General features: G+C 43.5%; 1 protein-coding gene across 5 annotated transcripts in view; it reads right to left on the minus strand.

The window, feature by feature from the left end:
- Nucleotides 1-22,225, minus strand: part of INPP4A (inositol polyphosphate-4-phosphatase type I A) — a 131,626-nt gene that overhangs the window by 52,780 nt on the left and 56,621 nt on the right. For all 5 annotated transcript variants that reach the window (XM_066619326.1, XM_066619324.1, XM_066619325.1 and 2 more), the window contains exons 2-10: nucleotides 14,461-14,528; nucleotides 9,941-10,159; nucleotides 8,931-8,975; nucleotides 7,962-8,080; nucleotides 7,726-7,842; nucleotides 6,898-6,977; nucleotides 4,798-4,909; nucleotides 2,337-2,427; nucleotides 1,579-1,726 (exon numbers count right to left, since the gene is read on the minus strand). In XM_066619326.1, coding sequence (XP_066475423.1) covers nucleotides 1,579-1,726; nucleotides 2,337-2,427; nucleotides 4,798-4,909; nucleotides 6,898-6,977; nucleotides 7,726-7,842; nucleotides 7,962-8,080; nucleotides 8,931-8,975; nucleotides 9,941-10,046 — 818 coding nt within the window. In that variant the 5' untranslated portion in view covers nucleotides 10,047-10,159; nucleotides 14,461-14,528. The remainder of the gene's footprint in view (nucleotides 1-1,578; nucleotides 1,727-2,336; nucleotides 2,428-4,797; nucleotides 4,910-6,897; nucleotides 6,978-7,725; nucleotides 7,843-7,961; nucleotides 8,081-8,930; nucleotides 8,976-9,940; nucleotides 10,160-14,460; nucleotides 14,529-22,225) is intronic.

Raw genomic sequence — 22,225 nt, forward strand, 5'->3', positions numbered from 1 at the left:
CCTAACCAACTTACCTCCATGCTGGAAAGGGCAATGCAGCTCCAAGGTAAGGGAACAAACATTCCTTTACCTCGAGGAGGCCTCCATGAGTGCCATCCAACTGCAGGATGCAGCACATGTGTATGTGCAACCTCCTGATTTTAGAAATGCGCTATGTCAGAATGCCAGATGCAAGGGAGGGCACCAGGATGAGGTCTCTTGTTATCTGGTGTGCTCCCTGGAGCATTTGGTGGGCTGCTGTGAGATACAGGAAGCTGGACTAGATGGGCCTATGGCCTGATCCAGTGAGGTTCTTATGTTCACATGTCCCATTGGTATCCCTTTGCCAGTGCTGGAAAGTTGGTTAGGATTTGGGCCTAGGATGGTGAGGGGTCTGGAAACAAAGTCCTTTGAGGAATGCGCTTGGATGTTTAAGCCTGGAGAAGAGAGAACTAAAGGCCTTAGGCCATCTTCAAGTATCTGAAGAGCAGTCCTGCAGAAGGAGGATTTACTTTCTGTGATTTCTGAGGGCAGGACTAGAACCAATGAGTTGAAACTACAGGGTAGAAATAAGAAGAATTTCTTAACTGTAAGAGGTGTCCAATACTGGAATAGTTTGTCTTGTGAAGTTGCAGGCTCTCCTCACTGGAGGTTTTCAAGCAGCATGAGATAGCTACTTATCAAAGATGCCGTAGCCGCCTGCACTGAGCTTGGACAAATGACCAAGGCACCATTCAACTTTAACATTCAATGCAAGGAATCCAAACGGTTCCTGTTTGTATATGACTATCCTTTCCTAACATGATATGCACAATAGGCCTACAATAATCTATGTGGTCAATGAATGCCCAGTACAAAATCAACTGGCTTCACTGCAAGTCATATTCATATTAATGTTGACAAGTTGAGTCAACAACAGAAGAAGAATTAAAACGATCCATCTCAATGACTTAATACACTAACAGAAGACTTGGAGAAAGACTGTTGAAAACAAAGGTTTGGAAGTTATTTTGCATGTGTCAACATTCGTTACATCACTTTAGGAATCAGTGTCTGGCAGAACTCTTAAGATACCTCTATAGTTAGCAACTGGCTACCCTGAGCCTGGGAAAATGTTCTATTGATTCTGCTGACAAGAGAGCTGTATCCAAAGCTTGTTTAGTCATGACTAACAACACAAATCTTACGCATGTCTATTCAGCAGTAAGACCCATTGAGTTCAATGGGTCCTACTCCCAGATAACTGTATATAGAATTATATCACTGATTTTAGTGGGATCTAATCATGATTAACTTCATTTGTAACAAAACATAGAATATAACCCAGTGTACCAAAAAGCAGGGCAGAAACATACATTATAAAAAACAACAACATGATAGATCTTATGACTGCAAATAAAGTCATAAACAGATTTACAAAACAGTTCCTTAGGTCACTGTAGGAGGAACACAGATGTATGCATTCATCACAGTAGGCAGATACTGAAAAGCCACAGAGTTTGCAACAATATTTTATTTTCTTGTCTGAAGAAGGGCTAATTTAACTTATACATTTCCAGGACTAACATCTATTCCATTTGGTTTTTTTGTTTTTTTTACCTTGCAGCATCTTCCTCAAGTAAAAGCTTCACAAACTGTCTGGGAATATGTAGGGACAACACACTCTCTGCCATTTGCTCTAAGATCCTCAGGTGGTTCCCATCAGTGGTGGGGAAACGATACATTCGACAAATGGCCCCTCCAAACACTGAAAGTTAAACACACTTTGGTAAGTATGGCCTAAGGAGACACATCTCATTCCCTTAACACTGAGGCTTGTTATGTTAAGCTAAGTAGTTCAGAAACTACACAAACCTCAATTCACAAAATGAGTTAATGTGGCGACATTTCACTGTTTGCTTAGTTAAAGCCTACCACACGTTGACACAGGCAATAGTCAACCAAGAGAAAGAAAGCTGATTCTTTGGAACACAGAAAGTTTCTTATACCAAATCAGAGCACTGGTTCATCTAACTCACAGTCCAATGGTGTAATATAGGCTTATCTCTAAGCAGAATAGCTGCCCCAGACAGGAAGACAGACCCTGAATCCACATTCAGAACATGGCTGGTGAAAAATGCTCAAACAAAAAGCAAAAACACTGCAGGGGGATTTTCCAGCACCTCTAAGACTACTGAACCTGCACAGGAGCTCCTGAGAAGTTAAACATGTCCAAAACTACAAAAAATAGGCAAAAAATGGGGCATTCATTACACACAGAGAATGTCTGAAGACAAGTTAGTTCTTCACTGGACTATTCAAGAGCAGGATTCAGAAATATTAAACTGATAATTCTACCAGCACAAGCAGCTACTTACCAGATTTTAGTAATGAATCTTTCCGTAATGAAGCGTATTTGGACCTGATTCCTAAAGATTCTGTTAAGCTTTCATCAACAGGCAGCACAGTCTAAAGAAAATGGAAACAACAGGATACATGGAACTTAAACCTTCATCACCAAGCCTTCTTAAAGTGTGTTTGAACTATAAAGGATAGCTTTATCACTTATAGACTGAGCTATAAAGGATAGCTTAAATCTGAAGCTGTTGTCACTGAAATCAACAAGATCCGCTATCTTTCAGCAGACAACAAAATATGCAACAGAAAATTCCATCACTTCTGCTTTTTTCAGTGATCGGAAGTCGCTTTTTTCAGCCTAAACGGCCATTCTGAAGCCCACTGAGGCTGCGGGAGGACACGCATGGCCTCTGCGAGGCTCAGAAAAGCCCTCGCCTCTGGAGGTTGGGGGCGTCCCCAGTATCCATGGTTTCAGGTTTTTGAGGGGGTTCCGAAATGGAATCCATGCAAATACTGGGGCACAACTATACATTCTCTCCATATTGGAGCTGGGGAGCTAAGGCTTGCCTAGTGAATTCATGAGAGAGACAACAATTGAACCAGGAAATCCTGATTTGTAGCTCAGTTTCTTAGCCACTGCATAATGACAGCTCTCATAACAGAACTCTACAACTGAGCTAATGGACGATCTATGTTTTTCTGATGCTCTTCTTTTGGCGCTGCCCATTGGGAGCGAAAACTGTAGCTGACTTTGGATGGTATCATATGATGAATAAGAATCAGTGAGAAAGGGCAGTTTAGAAGATATACTTCCATAAAGCTTTCAGTTTTACAAATTTTCAAAGAGCCAATCTGGTGTTGTATCATATTTAAACTGGAGAGCTCCAGTTCAAATCCCAGCTTAACCACTGTGGTGACTTTAGATATCTTTCTTAGCTGTACCTTCCTTATAAGGTTAATGTGAGAATAAAACAGGGGGATGTCACACATACCACCCTGATCTCAAGGGAAGGGGGGGGTACGAAAAAACGTAAAAATAACTAAATGAAACTGTAGAACAGATAATAGCTTAGATTACAGGGGTGCTCAATAGGTGGATCGCGATCTACCGGTAGATCGCGAGGCAAAATGAGTAGATCGTGGAGCCCTGTCTCTCCAAACTGTTAATGTCAGTTTCGTCTAGTGACTAGAAGAAACTGACATATTTAGCTGACACTAAACTGACACTGAAACTGACACTTTAGCTGCTCTTCAGGCAGGCAGCAACAAAACTAACGAAACTGACTAGACTCCAGCAGGGGCTCCATACATTAAAGGGGGTGTCTGTCAGACGCTTCCTTCCCCCCTGGTAGATCTCCGGGCCTTGCTGGGTTTCAAAGTAGCTCTCGAGCCAAAAAAGTGTGAGCACCCCTGGCTTAGAACAAGGTTTCTCAAACTGTGGGTTAGGACCCACTAGATGGGTCATGAGTTAATTTCAGGTGGGTCCCCATTCATTTCAATGTACATGAAATGTTGAAAATGTGAATAGGATTGCAGCCTTTGGGATGTTTGGGGAATTTTTTTTAAACAGATCAACAACGGATTGGGAGGGTTAGAAGGGTTCTTCTTTACTTTAAATAAATTTTTAAACTTCCACTTTTGTAAACTTTTAATTTACTTAATTAATTTGATTTTATTGTGTAGAGGGTGTCAAAAATTTTCCTGCTTGACAATGTCACTTCTGGCCATGACACCATTTCCAGGTCAATGACATCACTTCCAGTGGGTCAGAGTGTCATTCTAAAAAGTGGGCCCCAAGAGCTAAAATGTTTGAGAACCACTGGCTTAGAATATTGGGTCTAGATTTGATAAACAAAGGTCAAATTTTTGCTCATCCATAAAGCTAGTGAGTTGCTTTGAACAATTTGGCATTAGTCAGCCTAAAAGTACTACACATAGTAAGTTATGACTGGAAAACAAAAATGAGACTCTCGTGTACATTGCATTGAACTTCTTGGAGGGGGGGTGGGACAGATATGTCATAAATAAATATAATGATCTTAACCAGGATAGAGCGTGGTTGATTTTAACCTGCATTGAACATAGATCATATCACAGTAAAAACTAGGTATTTTCTCTTTTTAAAAAGCAAAGCTGGTTTGAATCCGTCAGTGTGCATCAGTTCATACAGGATGCTTTTCATCCACACAAGCAGTCTTCCATGCAGATACTACATGTTTACATGGACGCACATATTGTATTAACTGGGCAATCAGAAATACGGGCAGCAGCAAACTTCTGTGATGAGTTCCATGACTGCCTGCCCACAGCGTATCTGATCATGGAAGCTTGTCCAAAGAGGGTGTAGACTACACACATGGGGAACACACATTGTTTAAACTGTCCCTTAAGACATGGAGAAGGGTGTGTTGATCAGACTGAGGGTGACATCTTTGCTGCATGCGTGCATTGTTTTAAGACAGATAACATATTCACACTCACCCTTCCATTGATAGTATCTGGAGACCTCGTAACTGGAGGTCGTTCCTCTGTTTTTTCTTCCATCTGCCACCCAATGACTGTAACATTGCCCACACGATCACTTTCAGCAGATCTGCAACAATACATTATTGCTGTGAAGATGTGGTCTATCGATGTGATAAATAATACTATCAGTTGCTGTTACATATAATATGCCATGTTGTTGCAGATCCCACCCCCAAGTGCGCAGCCTCTCCACCATTAACCCTTATGTGTCATTAACAACACAAAGGGCTCAAATGCTAACTAATTCTACTTAGGGTCAAGGTCTAGTAGTTAGTCAGCATCTAATAGTAAATGCTGGTAAGGAAGAGTCAATGTGTTGGATATGTAGCCTAGGGCAGTGTTTCTCAAACTGTGGGTTGGGACCCACTAGGTGGGTCATGAGTCAATTTCAGGTGGGTCCCCATTCATTTCAATATTTAATTTTTAATATATTAGACTTGATGCCAAGATATGTGACTGCATTTGGGGACATGTTACAGACCTGTACTTTTAACAAGCTACTATGCATATTTTTTTAACAATGAGAGTCAATGGGACTTACTCCTGGGTAAGTGTGGGTAGGATTGGAGCCTAATTGTTCAAAATGTTCCTACTTGATGATGTCACTTCTGGTCATGACATCACTTCCAGTGGGTCCTGACAGATTCTCATTCTAAAAAGTGGGTCCCAGTGCTAAATGTGTGAGGGAATTCAGTAATTTGGCCATGAGCTCTCAGGGAAGGGCAGGGTAAAATTATAAAAGCAACATCAACGTAGATAGCACATTACAGAGCAACAGAAACAACAAAGAGAGTTGTCCCTGCTTGAAAAGACTTAGGAACCAATACTAGCCAATTTTCCAGCATTGGTGCAACTGCAATGCAGCCACGAGGTAAGGGAACAAATGTTCCCATATCTTGAGGAGGTCTCTGTGACTGCCTCCCCACCACAGGATGCAGTGCATGGCCCATTGGCATAGCTGCACCAGCACTGGAAAACTGGATAGGATTGGGTCTAAATTTGAACAGTTGGGGAAGGGAAGGAACAAGAGGAACAAGGAAGACCAAGCTAACAAATAAAAGTTATGAGAAAATGCAGTTACATGCATATAAGCTTACTGCAATCCTGTAACATCTGGGAGGACAGCCCAATCCTGAGCTGCTCAGTGCACGGGGCTGCCGTGGCACCAAAAATGGCTGCCGTGGTATCCTGTGTGCATCGGGGGGAGGGGACGTTCACCCTCTTCCTCCAGGTAAGGGACGTAGCCCCACAATGGGGCTAATCAATTCTGTGGGGCTCTTTAGCTGGCATAGAATCAAGGAGTCCCACGTCAGGCTGTGCAGCCCGACACGGGGCTCCAGATCCAGTGGAGTTGAGCTCCGCTTGTCCCACTCTCTCCTGCCCTGCTCCCTCCCCCACCACACCTTCCCTCACCCTCCACCCACCCTATAATGCCTCCGCCCAGCATCCCAATGCGCCATCTTACCTCTCCACCACTAGGCACTCTGCAAGGAGTGCCTGGCAGCAGATCGCCGGCCTCCTACCGGCACTGTCCCAGTGTGGGTTTGTGCTGGGCCATCTCTGGTGCCCGTCCAGCGCTAACTCCAGCAAACGTGCTTTACAGCACATTTGCGATAGTGTGTGTCAGCAGTGAGCCGATGCGCGCTACTTAGGATTGAGCCCTAAGTCTCACTGAATTCAGTGAGACTTACTACTGAGTAGACCTGCACAGGATTGCACTGTTAATTTTGGTTCAGGTTGAGGATGAAGAAGGTTAAGTCAAGAGCCTAAAATTTTTCAAAAGAACAATATAATGTACCAATAATACAACCAACCACTCCAATGGGTTCTTATTGAAAAATTATGTGCAGGTACATAATGCACTTGATCAGTTGTAATTTTGTCATATTTTCTATGAAACGCTGTAATATATATTTGAGAGGTGAGTGTTGTACCCAGGTCCAAAAAGAAAAGCATCAATAGCTCATTTTAATGGCCTACTTTTCCTGCACTAAGCACAAATGCAAATGCCTGATCCTTGTAAAATGGAATTAGAAAAACAAATCGACTACTAACCTTAGTGTTAAATGTAATCTGTGGTTTCTTTCCCTAAGTAGCTCCTTTACAGTGAACATTACTGAACCTAATAAATACATCTGAAAAACATGAGAACTGTTAATGCAGAGGATATTTTAAACATGAATCTCTATAGTTTCTATATGACATTTGAAATCAAAAGCCAGCCTCTCTTTCCTGCTCAGTTCTAATATCATGCTGAACCATGACTTGCACTAATTTTGGTTTGAGCTTTTGACAAACAAATCATGGCATAGAGTTGCTCATCCATCAGTTTTTATCCCCTCAGTATACATGAGGTCACTCTTAGTTCCAACAGCCTCTGAGGTCAGAGCAACAACCGTAACTTTTAACCATGGTTTGAGATTCTGATTTGCTTGGCAGTTGTAAGCCACATTTTATCAATTCATATAAATCACAGTAAAGCTTTTTAAACTGTCTTTTGACATTATGCTCAAACTGAGCTTCTGTCTGTCTGTCTTTAACACACATGCTTCACTGCGAGGGAGAGAGAACAATCAGAAATGTGTTTCGGTCCTTCAAAAACACATTGCACATTTGCTTTTTTAGAGAATAATGTCAATTTTCCCTTTTTTTCTCTTCCATTAAATTTTCCTAGGAGATGGGGTGGGAACAAAAAGATATCTCACTTACAATCATTTTAACAGATGTACATTCAAGAACAATTTTAGAAGGTTGATCTAATTATTCTAGCTTTTAGCATACACTGAATGCTGCCCTTTAAAAGTAGGCCAGGCGGTGCACCTGGGACCAAGAGAAGAAGCAGAAATATGAATGAAAACAAAGAAAAGTATAAAGTGGACTTACAGTTCCCTGAGATCTATCCTTAACATCATATACAGAAAGTTTTATTTGTGTCATCTGATTAATAAGGGAGTCTTGAAAAAAGGCAATACTGCTGAGAAAGATAGGATTGCTTGTTCCCTGGAATGAAAACAAAAATCACAGAACATTAATATGGCCTGCTCATTTATCAACTGAAATCAGTCACTTTCCAGAGGTTTCATTCTAAAAAACACTTTAGCCAACATAAAGCTACTCACCTCAATAATTTCTGTCTGAGCATGCTTCGTCCAGAATGCCTGAGGTGGTGTAGTTACACTCACTGCTACAAAACTATTTGGCTTTCTATCTAGCGATGGAGTAAGTAGTTCACTGCAAGCTATAAAGAAATTGAGAATATCACCTTTGTATATTAAGTATTTGCCTGTTTTTCACATGTTACAGCTTGTTATTAATCATCAGAGTACATTCTTCATACCTGTGGCAGAATTACATCTCCCCGCTTCTGGGGCAAAGGTCCGTGATGCTGCCCCTCCCGCATGCAAAGCCGCCCCCCACCTTTTAAGCACAACAGAGCCTCGCACAATCTCTAGACTGACTGGGGAAGCGCTCTGAGGCATCCCTGCAGTCTTAAACAGCACTTCCGGAAAACCTGAGGTTCCAACCTCAGTAAGGCTTCCTGTGCGGTCCTGCTGTTGCACAGATTCAGTGCCCGGGGCATTTGCCCTGTCTGCCCAGCGCTAGGTCCACTGCTGCTTCATACCTGTTACTTTTTGTACTGCACATTAATGTACACACCAGTATATAGAGTTTCAGAGGCAACATAAACATAAACAGTTCCTTGCTCCCAAGGAACCTACAATCTAAGACCAGTAATGAAACCAGGGGAAGGAAGATGCTACATGGACACAAGGGTTTGACTACATCTAAGAATAAGTTTAAAGGCACATGGAAAATGTGGATTTGGAGGAAGGAAAAGAGATGGCACTACAAACAACAAGTGCTAGGTGGCCCATTAGAAAATGGATAGGGATCAACTGGCAGAATGTGATCTACCTTCTGTTCACACCTATCTGAAAATGAACTGTGTGCCACATTCAGTTTTCCTAGTTTACCTGACAGGCTCATATGTCACTACATGTAAGAAACAGCTATTTATATATAAACAACCAATAGCATTTAAGAACAAATATGTGAAATGAAAAAACCCACTACAGATAACTGCTTACCTAAGCTGAATTCTAAAATAGGTTCATCAGGATCTTGGATGTTTCCTGCAAAGTATAGTAGTTAGTATAAGGACTACGTACTGTCCTTCAGCAAATCAATTTCTTATTAAAACGGATTGAAGCAGTCATTAGAAAGATGACATAGGGCCCAATCCTATCCAACATTCCAGCACCAGTACAGCCGCAATGCAGCCTTGAGATAAAGGAACAAATGTTCCCATACCTTGAGGAGGCCTCTGTCACTTCCTCCCCACCTCAGGATGCAGAGCATGCCCTATTAGCATAGCTACACTGGAAAATTGGATAGGATTGGACCCATAGTCTTTTATAGTCTTTAGGAAAATTCAAGTGATCCTAATTTGAAAAGCACCACAAATACACACAGCCCAGAATCCCAATAACTATGCAACAAGTTCTGCATACATATATCTAGCTCCCCCATCACTATCTCAAAACATTTCTCCCCACCACACTTCTAACCAATTTTGAAACAGATGAGCAGGAACAAACAATCCAAAGGTATTCAAAGAAAACCAGTCAAATGCCTTCCTAAATGCAGAGACTGAACAGGTTTCCTTGGTTCTGCGCCAGCTGAACTGTCAGGCTCAGGGCTGCCGGGGCTCTACACAGGGGCTGCTGAGCTCAGGGATGAACTGTTGGACTCAGGGCTGCCATCAGGGCTGCCGGGACTCTACATGGGGGAAGGGAACTGATGTTCCCTTACTGCAAGGAGACCTCTAGCAATTTCCCTGGCCCCAGGATACAGTGGCAGCCAATATGGCACTGCTGTACCTCTACGCTCCATGGACGCTTAGGGTTGGGTTGTTAGATTCTACAAGAACCTATGCTGCTTTTGCTGCAACAGACTAAAGTCACTACCCCTCTGGGAACTGTTTTTTGGAGGAAAGAACTGCCTGAAAGACTCAAACTTCAAAACAAATATCAAAAGAAGATTCGTGAGAAAAAAATTAATACAAACATAAGGGCATAGGCAAAGAAGAAGGGCTCACCTGCCAGAGATAAACCTAGCATGTCAGAGGCAACGTCAATAGTTGAGGCTCGCTGCACGCTGCGGGATTTTGCACCATGACGGGGGCTGAGATCTTTTGTTGACATGTTGTCATTGGGGAAGGTGTCTCTTTTACTGTTTGGCCACAGAAGGATCTTGGTGAAGAGTCAAAGTATAACAGAGTGCCTTCTTCAGTTGCAGCCCTTAGGACATCAGCAAGCTGTCCAATAAAACAAACCCATCCGAATTCAGTTCCAAACCATGTTTACTGAAATGCTCACTTTACCTACAGATAGAGATGTTTGTTTCTGGTGAGTAAGATAAGATTACAGCCTAAGTCTTATTGAATACCATAGGCTTACTTCTGAGTAAAATAAACACTGTTTCCAAACACCTCTACCTACAGGTAGTAAAAAGGATTTTTTTTTAATATTAAGAAAGTTTTAGTTTATACAAACTGATACATACAATCAATACACCAAAGGCAATACACATACCCATTTTAGTCAAGCAGCGCATCATAAGCCCATGGTCCATATACAACATGTACCATCTCCTCTAGGAATCACAGCTATAGCTATGCACTTGGAAAAAGGGGAAGGTAACAAAAAAACAAAGGGGTTTGACATGGGAGTTGGGAAAGGTAAAGAGGAAGTGAGTGTTTTGAGTCTCAGTGTGAGTTTTGAGTGAGTGTTTGAGTGAGTCTCAGTGAGAGAAAGCTGTTTTGCTTGTGAGGTTGTCTGCTGCTTGTCTGTGGGGCCAAGACCCTGGATGCCCCTTGGCCCACTGCTGTTACTCCATGATCTAGCAAGCTAGTCATTCCATCATAGAAGGAGAATAGGTTTATCTGGCAAGATCTTTTGAAGAAAATCACTCTGGCTCTTAGCAATTACAGCCGAACCCCAGTATCCGCAGATGCAGCATCTGCGGATTTGACTTACTAGTGATGCCAGCAGATACCACGGTCCACGTTTTAAAGGCATTTATATCTTGCATATCATGCATATCAAGGTCCACCTGTATTGTTCTCCCTTCTAAATGATCAGAGACAGACCATTTAATAATTTGCTCCAGCACCATCCTAGGTACAGACACCCAGTTTAGTCAGAAGTTGGCTAGATCTTCCTTTTTCCTTCCTTTGAAGAGAGGGGCCACTTTCATTCATGTCCAGTCTTCCAACACTTCCTCAGCTCTTCAGTTTGCACAGATTATAGACAGAGGCTCTGAGATAACATCTGCCCATCCTTTGAGCAACCTAGGTTGCAGTTCATCCAGACTCAAAGACATGAATTCATAGAGCAACTCAATGAACCCAAATGACATCCTTGCCTATTGTAGTCTGTAGTTTCCACACTCCCTCCTTTGTTCTTGTCTCATTAGGTCTAACACAGTCTTCTTTGCAGGAGAAAAGAGAAGCAAAATAAGAATTGAGCAGTTCTGCCTTCTGTCTATCAGCCATCCAGATTTTAAACAGAAGACGGGTTTACATTCTATGGCTTCTAAGAGCAGGACCAGATGCAATGGGTTGAAACTACAGGAAAGTGGAGTAGGGTAGATAAGTAGTGGGCTCTCCCGCATTTGATGTTTTCAAGCATAAGTTGGATAGTCAACTGTCAGAGGTATGTAGTCAGCTGTACTGATTAGGGGGTTGGACTGATGACCTCCAAGGTCACTCCCAACATCCTATGAAGAACAAAAACTAAGAGGAATCTAGGAAGCCTCCATTACTATTTCAAATGGTATGTATAATCAAGACATATATGAGATGAGATCACATTTCTAAGCTACCCAATCTTAAATTACTCAGTTTTTTGTTGTTTTTTTAATGTGATGGGTTGGATCAAATTCTTCTCTTCCACTCACACAAGAGGAGGGGCCTGATTTTCTTTGATTTCCCCCATTTCTCTCCAGCTACCTGCATCTACTGAAAACCTGCTCCTGAAGGTTGAGGGACCCTCAGGAACATGTGCCACACAGGGCTGGTGAGGGAAGGGAGTTCTCTTACAATTCACATACCTCCTCCACGCGCAAGACTGGATTTAGCTCCAACTCAATATGTTTAGAGTAATACTACTAGAAGAAGAAGAATGTGAATACAAGTGATAAATGTCAGCCAATTGGAAAGTTAAACTAGCAGCAAAAATACCAACAGCAGCAAATTGGAAATGTCTCGAAACTGCTTATGTAGCAGAGTGGTTGAATAAATGCCTGAAAAAAGTGGGAAAACTAACCAACTTAAATTTATTTTCTGTAAACCTAATCTAACTTTTATCAGTTACAATTCCCCTTAATTCAGTTTTGAATGAAACATGACAACCTGACTGTGTTAGAAATGTATATATTATAACAGTATATAGATTTCATCCCTGATAATGTTTTTTGTAAAGATTCATTTTGCCAATATTTGAAGGTTGAGGATACTGGGATAGCTAATTTATAGACCTGTGTAGACAATAACAGGATGATTAATTAGCGTAATTATTTTTGTTACTTGAATTGAAACAATAGTATTGTATATACATGCTTTGTGAAGATCTTATGTATGTCAGAAGTGTTTGGTACTGATTTAGAGCCCAATCCTATCCAATTTTCCAGTGCCCATGCAGCTGTGTCCATGGGGCTTGCACTGCTTCCTGTGGTGAGGAGGCAGTCACAGAGGCCTCATCAAGTTATAGGAACATTTGTTCCCTTACCTCAAGTCTGCATTGAAGCTACACTGATGCTGGAAAGTTGGATACGATTGGGCCCTTACAAAGCAGATACTGGACCACCAACATGCTCTGAAAGCAGTTGAACTCCCTTTGCAGGAGCAGGCTTGCAGTTTGGGAAACTTCCTGGAGTCTTAGCTAATCCTAGATAACAAATCAGCAGTGGTGATGAGGGGTTTCTTGCACAGCTTAGGCTGGTATGTCAACTGTAGGCTTACCTATGTCATTCAGACCTGACCACAGTGTTCCATACATTGGTGACACCAAGATATGATTATTGCAATGTGCTCTACTTTGGGTACTCCTTCAAGGCTGTCCAGAAATTGCAAATGGTGCAGAATAAAATGACTCCAGTGGTCAAGCAGACTGATTCAGTCAGACCATTTGCTCCTATGGCTACACTGGACACAAAGCAAGGCACTGATCTCAAAAGTTTAAGCCTATTAGGCTTGGGATGGGAGTACTTGACGTCCTGTCTTCTTCTGTGTGAGACAGCCCACTCCAGTGTTGTATGGGGGGCTCCCTCCTATGTGTGCTGCCATGAGCAGGATTGATAGTAAAGTGGGCTGGAATCTTTTCCAAGACAGCGCCGCCACTGTGGAACTCCCTCTAGGGCTGAGAATCTCATTCTCTCTGTTGGCCTTCTGGGAGGGGCTAAGCACTTTTTTATTTTGCCTCATCTTTTCAAGTTAATCTCCTCTGTTATTGCTTGATTTAGGACGCAATCCTAACTGTACCCTGGACCGGCGCAAGTTCCTTACGGCATCCCGGGAGGGTCGTAAGCAATGCGTAAAGCATGTTTGCACTTGCATGGGAGTAAGTGGCTCCGCTGCACAGAGGTGCGCTAGCCCACAGAAGCGGGATCCAGCCTCCACGGCAGCAGAACCAGGTGAGTTCACACCAGTTGAGCTTGGCCGGCACAGGAGTCTGGGGAGGGGTGTGGGAAGATGTTCTGAGGTGGGGGAGGGCAGATGGCAGGCATTCCTAGGGGTTAATAATAATACAGGTATTTCTATACCGCCTTTCTTGGTCCTCAGATTTCTCCTTAGACTTTATTCAAGGCGGTTTACATAGGCAGGCTATTTTTAAATCCCCGTAGGGATTTTTACAATTTGAAAGAAGGTTTCTATCTTTCAAGAAACCACAACATTCAGGTGTTTCTTTCTTGATCTGGCTGCACATTCTGGCCTCCATCCTCCCACGCTCAGAGCAGATGGAATAGCTCGGCTCAGCTTGTCAGCTGCTTCAAGGTCGCACGGTGCCGGTGGCCTCAAACTGGCGACCTTCGGATGTTATCTTCAGGCAAATGGAGGCTCAACCCTCTAGACCAGACCTCCTGCCCAGGTTAGTAGGCGGGGAGCAGGAAGTGGGGCCAGGACCCGGCAGTTATGCCATGATCCTAGCCATGTTCCCAGGACGCTGCTCTATTCTGCCCCAACTTTGTGCTGGATATAGCGCAGGCCTCCTGGCCTACCTGTTCCAGCACAAATTAGGATTGTGCTGTTACACATTTATTACTTGTATGCTGCTCCTGCTATTATTTTATCTTTTTGTGTTTTATTGCTTATTGTGTTGTACTGTATTTTATGCTTTTGTAATACTGCTTCTGTAATACGTTGTAGGTTGCCTTTGGTGCCTCTCCTCTTGGTTACAAGGTGAAAGACAAGGTAAAAATATTTTAAATAAATAAATTCCCTGAATTTTATCGATATTTTCTACCCAAAGTCTGAGTTATGATTCAGTTTACATAAAAGCTCCATTGTGACATGTTCACAATCTATGTGACTTTCATACTGAACATCTCTATACTTACAGGGGGCTGCTGTCCTCTTGGGAGAGCACGTGGTAATGCATTTCTTACAGCCAAATTTATTTTTCCATCTGAAAAAAACAAACACATGTAATTATTTAAACCAGTCGTTCCCAAACATTTTAGCACCAGGACCCACTTTTTAAAACACACCCACCAGACTTTTAAAAAAGGAGATCTAGAAAGAAATATTCTTTATTATTTATAACAACCAGGAAAAAAAGGCACTCAAAGTTTATCTCTCTATATTTACACATGCTTGCAAACTGCAGGAGCTCAGCTCCTTGCAAGGTAATTAGCAGCTCTAGTATTTAATTTTTCAATTGCCTCAGGGCGTAAGACAATTATTTGATTTTTCCATCACCAGTTACTAAGAGAGGCCCACATGGCCTGTCTCCTCACTAGCATAGTGAGCATAGAGCAATGCCCTATGAACAACAATGGGCTGTCCCATTATGGTTAGCATCATGAACCCCTCACCAAGACAAAAAGGGATAATCGGTGCATTAAAATATCAGCTGCCCTGTAAAGCTCCCCAAAATTTTGTTGACATGACATAAAATTAAGGCTATGGTTCTCTTTCTTTGAAGACTCTTTGCCCATGTGCTCATAGCATCATGGAAGTCACTCCCCTGTGGAACATATTATGCATATGAATCCCCAAAACACATGGGTGGGAAGGAATGCACCAGTGTTTCCAAGTACTCCTGGTATTCACATACATAGTGAAATAAAGAAGAATCATGCCATAAGGGAAAGGCTCATATACGACTGTGGCAGAGGTGCAGTTTGAAGGGGGCCATGGCTCCACGCACTTCAGGCAACAAGCAATAATCTTCCACATTATCCACAAAAGACATAAAAAAGAAATACTCCTAAAATATACTGTCCTGTTGTAATTCAATCTTGCATATACTCAACAATGGGTTTTTGAATCACTCTGCAAACCTTCCACTCCAGACCCACTAGGCTGGACACTTTTTGGCCCCTCCTAACAACACTTGAAATGATACCTCCACATTGTGGGTGTACATAAAGAAAATCCTAAACCAGGAATGCTAACCATCAATTTGTTCCTCCATTTTGAACCTGTTCCAAACAGCAGGAGTTGAAAATTGGGCACTGAAAGCCCAACTACATGCAGCTTAAGACAGTCCCTGCCCTCACAGCCAATCACTTTTGACTTGATGTTTCTACAATACAATACAAACAATACAATACAATACAAACAATACAATACAAAGAGGAAAAATCATTGTCTCTTTTGTAGAAGCACCAAACAAATAGCAGGAAAAGATTTATTATTTAACATCTTATGTCTCCTTTCCTGTCCAGTCAAGGGCAGCCCAATCCTGAGCTGTGCGGGGTTGCAGCAGCGCCAAAAATGGCTGCCGCCACATCCTGCACACTTCAGGCAGCCGCTGGCGGCTTCTTGGGAGAATGGGACTTTGGTCCCCTTCCCCTGGGTAAAGAGAGTAGCCCTGGGTAAAGAGAGAGTGGGGCTCAATGGAGCTATTCAATTCTACGGTGACCCAAAGGTCACCATAGAATCAAGAGCCTCTGTGTAGGGCAGCCAGCCCAACATGGAGGCCACCGGTCCCACCTCCCTCCTGTCCCGCTCCCTCCCCCCGACACACTTTCTCCCCACCCTCTCCACACCCTCCCTCTGCCTTCCCCCTCCCCAGAACTCTTTCTCTCCCCTACCCCCATGTCTTCACCTACCTCTCCACTGCTTGATGGTCTCCACAACCACCAGCACTCGCCTGGTGCTAGCCCAGTGCCGGCCAGCGCTGGGCTAGCACCGGTGGAGAACCAACGCAAGGGCCTGCAAGTGTGCCTTTTCGCACGTTTGCAACAGTGCGTGCCAGCAGTGAGCCGGAATGCAAAGTTTAGGATTGGGCCCTAAGTGGCCAAAGTGGTTTACATCAATTTAAATACACAGAAGGCAAGGCAAAAATATATTCTCTCTTTCCTAATGACTGCCTGCAGTGAGAAACACGCTATTTCTGACTCCCCCCTGAAAGGAATTAGAAGTTTCAGGAAATTCAGTTCTTTGAAAAAGAACATAAGAACATAAGAATATAAGAACAGCCCCACTGGATCAGGCCATAGGCCCATCTAGTCCAGCTTCCTGTATCTCACAGCGGCCCACCAAATGCCCCAGGGAGCACACCAGATAACAAGAGACCTCATCCTGGTGCCCTCCCCTACATCTGGCATTCTGACTTAACCCATTTCTAAAATCAGGAGGTTGCGCATACACATCATGGCTTGTACCCCATAATGGATTTTTCCTCCAGAAACTTGTCCAATCCCCTTTTAAAGGCGTCTAGGCTAGACGCCAGCACCACATCCTGTGGCAAGGAGTTCCACAGACCGACCACACACTGAGTAAAGAAATATTTTCTTTTGTCTGTCCTAACCCGCCCAACACTCAATTTTAGTGGATGTCCCCTGGTTCTGGTATTATGTGAGAGTGTAAAGAGCATCTCCCTATCCACTCTGTCCATCCCCTGCATAATTTTGTATGTCTCAATCATGTCCCCCCTCATTATTAACCCTTAACATTAACAAAACCCTTAACATTATTACAATTACAGTATATTTGTACGTACTGAACTGAAACTGCCATGTTAGGCAATGATTCAGCAAATTCTGTGTAAATGGAGACTATGTGTGTGTCACGCTAAATGTATAATCTGTTTGCTTTCTTTTTTCACCCATTCCTACTCTAATTAACTTAGGGTGCAATCCTAACCCCTTATGTCAGTGTTTTCCAGCATTGACATAAGGGCAATGCAGCTCTGAGATAAGGGAACAAACATTCCCTTACTTTGAGGAGGCCTCCATGAGTGACACCCAACTGCAGGATGCAGCACATTTCCCATTGACACCGCTATGCCAGCGCTGGAAAGCACTGACATAAGGGGTTAGGATTGCGCCCTTAATTTGTTTCCATTAATGATATTCTAATTACTTTAATTTAAACCCAATTCGAACAAAACAGGTATGCCTACAAACCTAAAGTATTATGGAAATAAATAGAAAATTAAAGTGGAAAGTTACCATAGCATAACTAGGAAGAAGGCCTGGTTTCATGCCTTCCTTCTTCCTAGGAATCATGGCTTGATTTAACTCCAGGGTGTCAAACTCATTTCATAAAAGAGCTGAAATTAGCATTCAGGGTGCCTGCTGAGGTCCGGAAGTGATATCATTAAGCAGAAAGTGATATCATTAACCAGATGATGGCCAAAATAAGTAATTTGTTCTCACACAGAAACTTAGGGCCCAATCCTACACCCGGCCAGAGCCAGTGCTGAGCTCTAGCACATGCACTGGGTGCGGTAAAGCACATTTATGGCACCCAGTGAGTAGGAAGTGCCAACATTTCGTCCGCGCCAATCTGGCACCAGGTCCAGAGCCAGCAGAAGGAGGATGTACCACTGTCAGGGGTGATTGAGACCACTGTCAGTGGTGATTGAGTGGTGGTGCAGCATCTGAGGGGTGGGGGGGACAGGGTGGGGGAGGAACCGGGGCTGGAGGGGGTTGGGATTGGCAGAACTCTGCTCCATCATATCTTGAACTCCATGTTGGACCGGAAGATCCAACAGTTTCTCAAGTTTGTGCCAGCAAAATAGATGGTACAGACCTGAGAATACTCATTGTTCCCTTCCCCTGATGAGACTTCTGGCTGCTTCCTGGTGCCCACTGGATACAGTGGTAACTGCACTGGCACTGCTGCTCCAGCGTGCGCCGGGAAGCTCAGGATTGGGCTGTTATTAATGGCAAATGACATAAGAGAAAATGTGCAAATCGAGTTCATATTTTCAAGATATGAGAGAGCCCAATCATCATGCTGGGAGGGCCCAATTGTAACACGGGCCAGATAAATTGCTTTAGGGGGCTGCGTTCAGCCCATGGGCCTTATGTTTAACAGTCCTAGTTTCACTCATCACCTGGGATTAATGAAACAGAAACTAGAGTCTTAACTTCTTACGGTATATTTCAATGCTGCAGCAGTCCAGTTTGGGACCAATGACATACAGGAAAGGCAGAACCATCTGCCCTGAGAGAAGGCCAACTGAAAGGAAGCAAGACTAATGCAGAGCAGCAGAGGGGCATCCTCTTGTGCCTGTTGTGGATCCACCAAAACCTTGCAGATTTGATTCCTTTAGTTCTTACAACACACTGTCAGTTCTCTCATTGTACACTAACACTCACTGGTTCAGAAACTGCTGCTCCAATTACTACTACTGTATTATAATCCATGATCCCAGAATAAAACATTTTGCTTGCACCACTGAGACAGACTAATTTTTTTTTCTTTGTTACAAAGATGAAAAAATGCCTCTTTGGCATACAAAAGGTTTTCCTTCTGCCATAAATCCAGAATACATGAGCTTATTATTGCCAGATGAATGAGGATTTAAACAAACAGTGTTATAAGTTATTTGAATAGCTCTCTGTTAAACAGAAAGATCTTCTACGAACAAAAATCATACACACACCAACCCTGAAAAGGAAAAGAATTTTAACAAGCCTCACTCCTTTGTACACGTTTTAAAACAAAAAATTTAAATTTGGAAGAAAAAAAAATCAAGCACTACTGGAATGGCAGCACACTCTAATGCAGGTCTACTCAGAAGTTCACTGTTCACTGTTCAAGTGGCTTTACTCCCATGTACATAGGACTGAAGCTTTAGTTACCACCAGAGGTTATCTAAAGTAATATTTGAAGAGAATTTCCAGAGAAATATCCAAGGAAAAATTCAACAAAAAAGGCACACACGCACACACACTTCAATAATACTAGTAAAATTGCGGGGAGGGGGGAGGGTATCTTGCACACCTCTGTCAGAATTAGGGTACCAACAGTGGCATCAATGTAGCCCTCTTACCCGGATTCACATATTTTATAAAGCTCTTATCCAATGAAGCACGGCTGGCACAACCCTTCATCCATCCTGCTATACACACTGTCAGTTGTTGTTGTCACTGTCACTGGGCTATTTTAATATTAACAGTTCAATCCGTCTTTTGCTTCATCCGGACAGAGGTATTTTCACAGCTGAAAAGTCAACTGAAATAAAAGTCAAAATTCTGCCCTGTTGAACTAGAGCTCACTTTTTAAAATGGTACAGGGACAGAAAGCCAACAACCTGTGTGCCCTCTAGAATGTATCTATACAAAATAAAGTGGAGATCATGACGTTCAGCGCCTGTCAACACACCCCAGCATCTTTCAGGATCTTTTCACAAGCAAAATAGACCTATCAAAAAATATATATGTACTATGCTCAATTCATGGGACACAGTGTGCCATATTTATTAAACTTAGACTCCACTTTTCTCCCGAGTGAAACTTTATTGAACTACTTCATCCATCAGCCAGCTTACTGCTCTTAAATTAAAATAGTATTAACTTGTGCTTTCACATTTGCAGCTAGGGGCACAGAACTGCTTCTTTATGGGAAATCTCATGTCTCTATGGAAAGTGTCTGAATATAGAAACCACATGGGTGGGACCAGTCAGTGTCAGACCTAAGGGGTGCAAGGGGGGCTGGCACTGCCAGCTCTGCCAACTTCTTTCACTTCATTTTAAAAAACAAAAAAGGGGAGAGGAGGAAAGGGGAAGCCTAGAGAGGCAGCGCACCAGGAGTCACAACTCCCAGTACACTGCTGTTCTCGGCTGACCTCTCCTCTCCTCCGGAGGAGAAGAAAGGGGTGGCCTAAAGAGGCAGTGTGCTATGAGTTGCAACTCCTGGTACGCTGCCACTCTAAGCCGCCTCTTTCCTCTCCTCCTATAAAGGAGGGGGCAGCCCAGTCCACTGCTGAATCACAGCCAGAGGAGCAGCAGTATCTTTCATGTCCTCGGAGGAGACAAAAGACAGCGCCCAGAGCAGCAGAGTGTCACTCTAGGCTGCATTCTTGCTTCCCTTGGAGGAGGGGGGCAGACAAGAGTGGCACAAAATTGCATCAGGAGCAGGCTTGTACTCCCAGTGCAATTCTGGAAGCAACTGCAGTGACGTGATGACGTCACCACAATTACTTCCAGGTCAGGGGAGGCAATTGCAGCAAACATAGTGGCACCCTGCGTGTGAAGAAGCCCAGGAATGCCACTGGGACCAATTATTGGGTTTCTTCCTACACAAGCATTGCTCTCTTCTCTGAAGACCAATTGTACTCAATAGATCCGTGCATTTCTTGCATCCTGCCACTTGTGACGCAGAATGGAAACTTGGCACAGGGAAGCAGCACCCACACCACTGGCAATGAATGAGGTGAGTGAGAAACAACAGCAGCATGAAGCATTTTAGAAACTTTTAACAGTTTAGCAGCAATTAACATTAAAAAACCCACCATCTCAATTTTCAGTGCATCTGCTAACAATAAAATACTTTAACTGGCCAGGCCAGTCCATCTATCAGGCCAACTGATTCTCAGGCTGCAGACTGGTAAGCAGGGATGGGCAAGTCTTGAGTCTCCGCCCTCTGCAACTCGAGTCATGAACAAATCACAAAGGGGGCAATTTCAGAGTCACCTGGAGCATTTTTGCAACTCAAAAAAAGTAATTCCATTGAAAAATCCCACCACAGCTCCATGGAAGAAAATCGGGCTGCTGCTGGGCTCTGTGTGCGCTTCTACGTTCTCTTTAAACACTGCGTTGCTGTCCCACCCATTACGCAGCATCGATTACCCCGCCTCTTCCAGTCCCTCCTGCTTGCAAAACCCACTTGTCCCTATGAGAAAAATGGCTGCTCCTGTCCCCCTCACTCTCCTGGAGATACATCTTCTGTCCAATGGATGCTCCAGGGACCAGAGGAGGTGCCTCCCTCCCTCAGCTTCTGTAGACATGTAGGCACCTCACATGATTTCAAGCCAGGTAGAATTGATACTTTTGCAGAAGCCACTACAATTTCTGCATCCTGAGACCCTGCAAGTTTTTTTAAGCGCAAACAAAAAAAAGTTAACCATTTCAGTCCACTACCCCCAGCCCATCTCTGAACATAGCATACCCTGCTGCTGCTGTTGTTTGCGCGCGCAAAAGACAGCTTCCTGGATCAACTCAAGAGGTTTCTTGGGCAAGATGGAGGCGGTGCAAGCAATAGCCATTGGCAAGCAACTCGAGTCACCCAAGCGGATGGCGACTCATGAGTCAGGGATCCTTGACTTGTGTTTTGCAGAGTCTTACATGCACATGACTTGAGTCTCCACAAGTCAACAAAAAATGCTGATTTTCGTGACTGGGACTCAAGTCAACTGACTGGAGTTCCCATGAGTGATGGCAGGAGGTGCCTAATTCCATCCATTCACTCACCTCCACTGCTTCTCCTTCCTTACTCCTATCTATCTAGAATAAGAAAAGAAGTGGGTAGAGTGGAAGTGCAGAGGAAAGGGGTGGGCTAGAGTGTCTCTGACTGCCTCTTTCACTTTATCTTCCTTTTTCTTTTCAAATCTAGGGAGCAGGTCAATGGTTCCCAACCTTTAGAAACCCATGGACCACTGAGGCAAAAACTGGAATCACCATGGACCACATGCCACCCACCCAACCACCTGCACACAAAAATTACAATTAAATTTGGTAGTTCGTGGGGAGCACTCAGTGACACACTAGAAGTGGTGGCTGTGGACGGTCTGATTTCTGCCCTCTGGTGGTCCATAAAGAAGCATCTCCCAAGCAAGCATTCCTCAGAGAATACCAGAAAGGGCAGAGAAGAGACTGCCACAGCTGCAACTGACACTTTAGTGATCCGTGGGGGAGAACTCAC

Source organism: Tiliqua scincoides, chromosome 3 (genome assembly GCF_035046505.1).
Source record: "Tiliqua scincoides isolate rTilSci1 chromosome 3, rTilSci1.hap2, whole genome shotgun sequence".
In the NCBI taxonomy this organism is placed as follows: Eukaryota; Metazoa; Chordata; class Lepidosauria; order Squamata; family Scincidae; genus Tiliqua; species Tiliqua scincoides.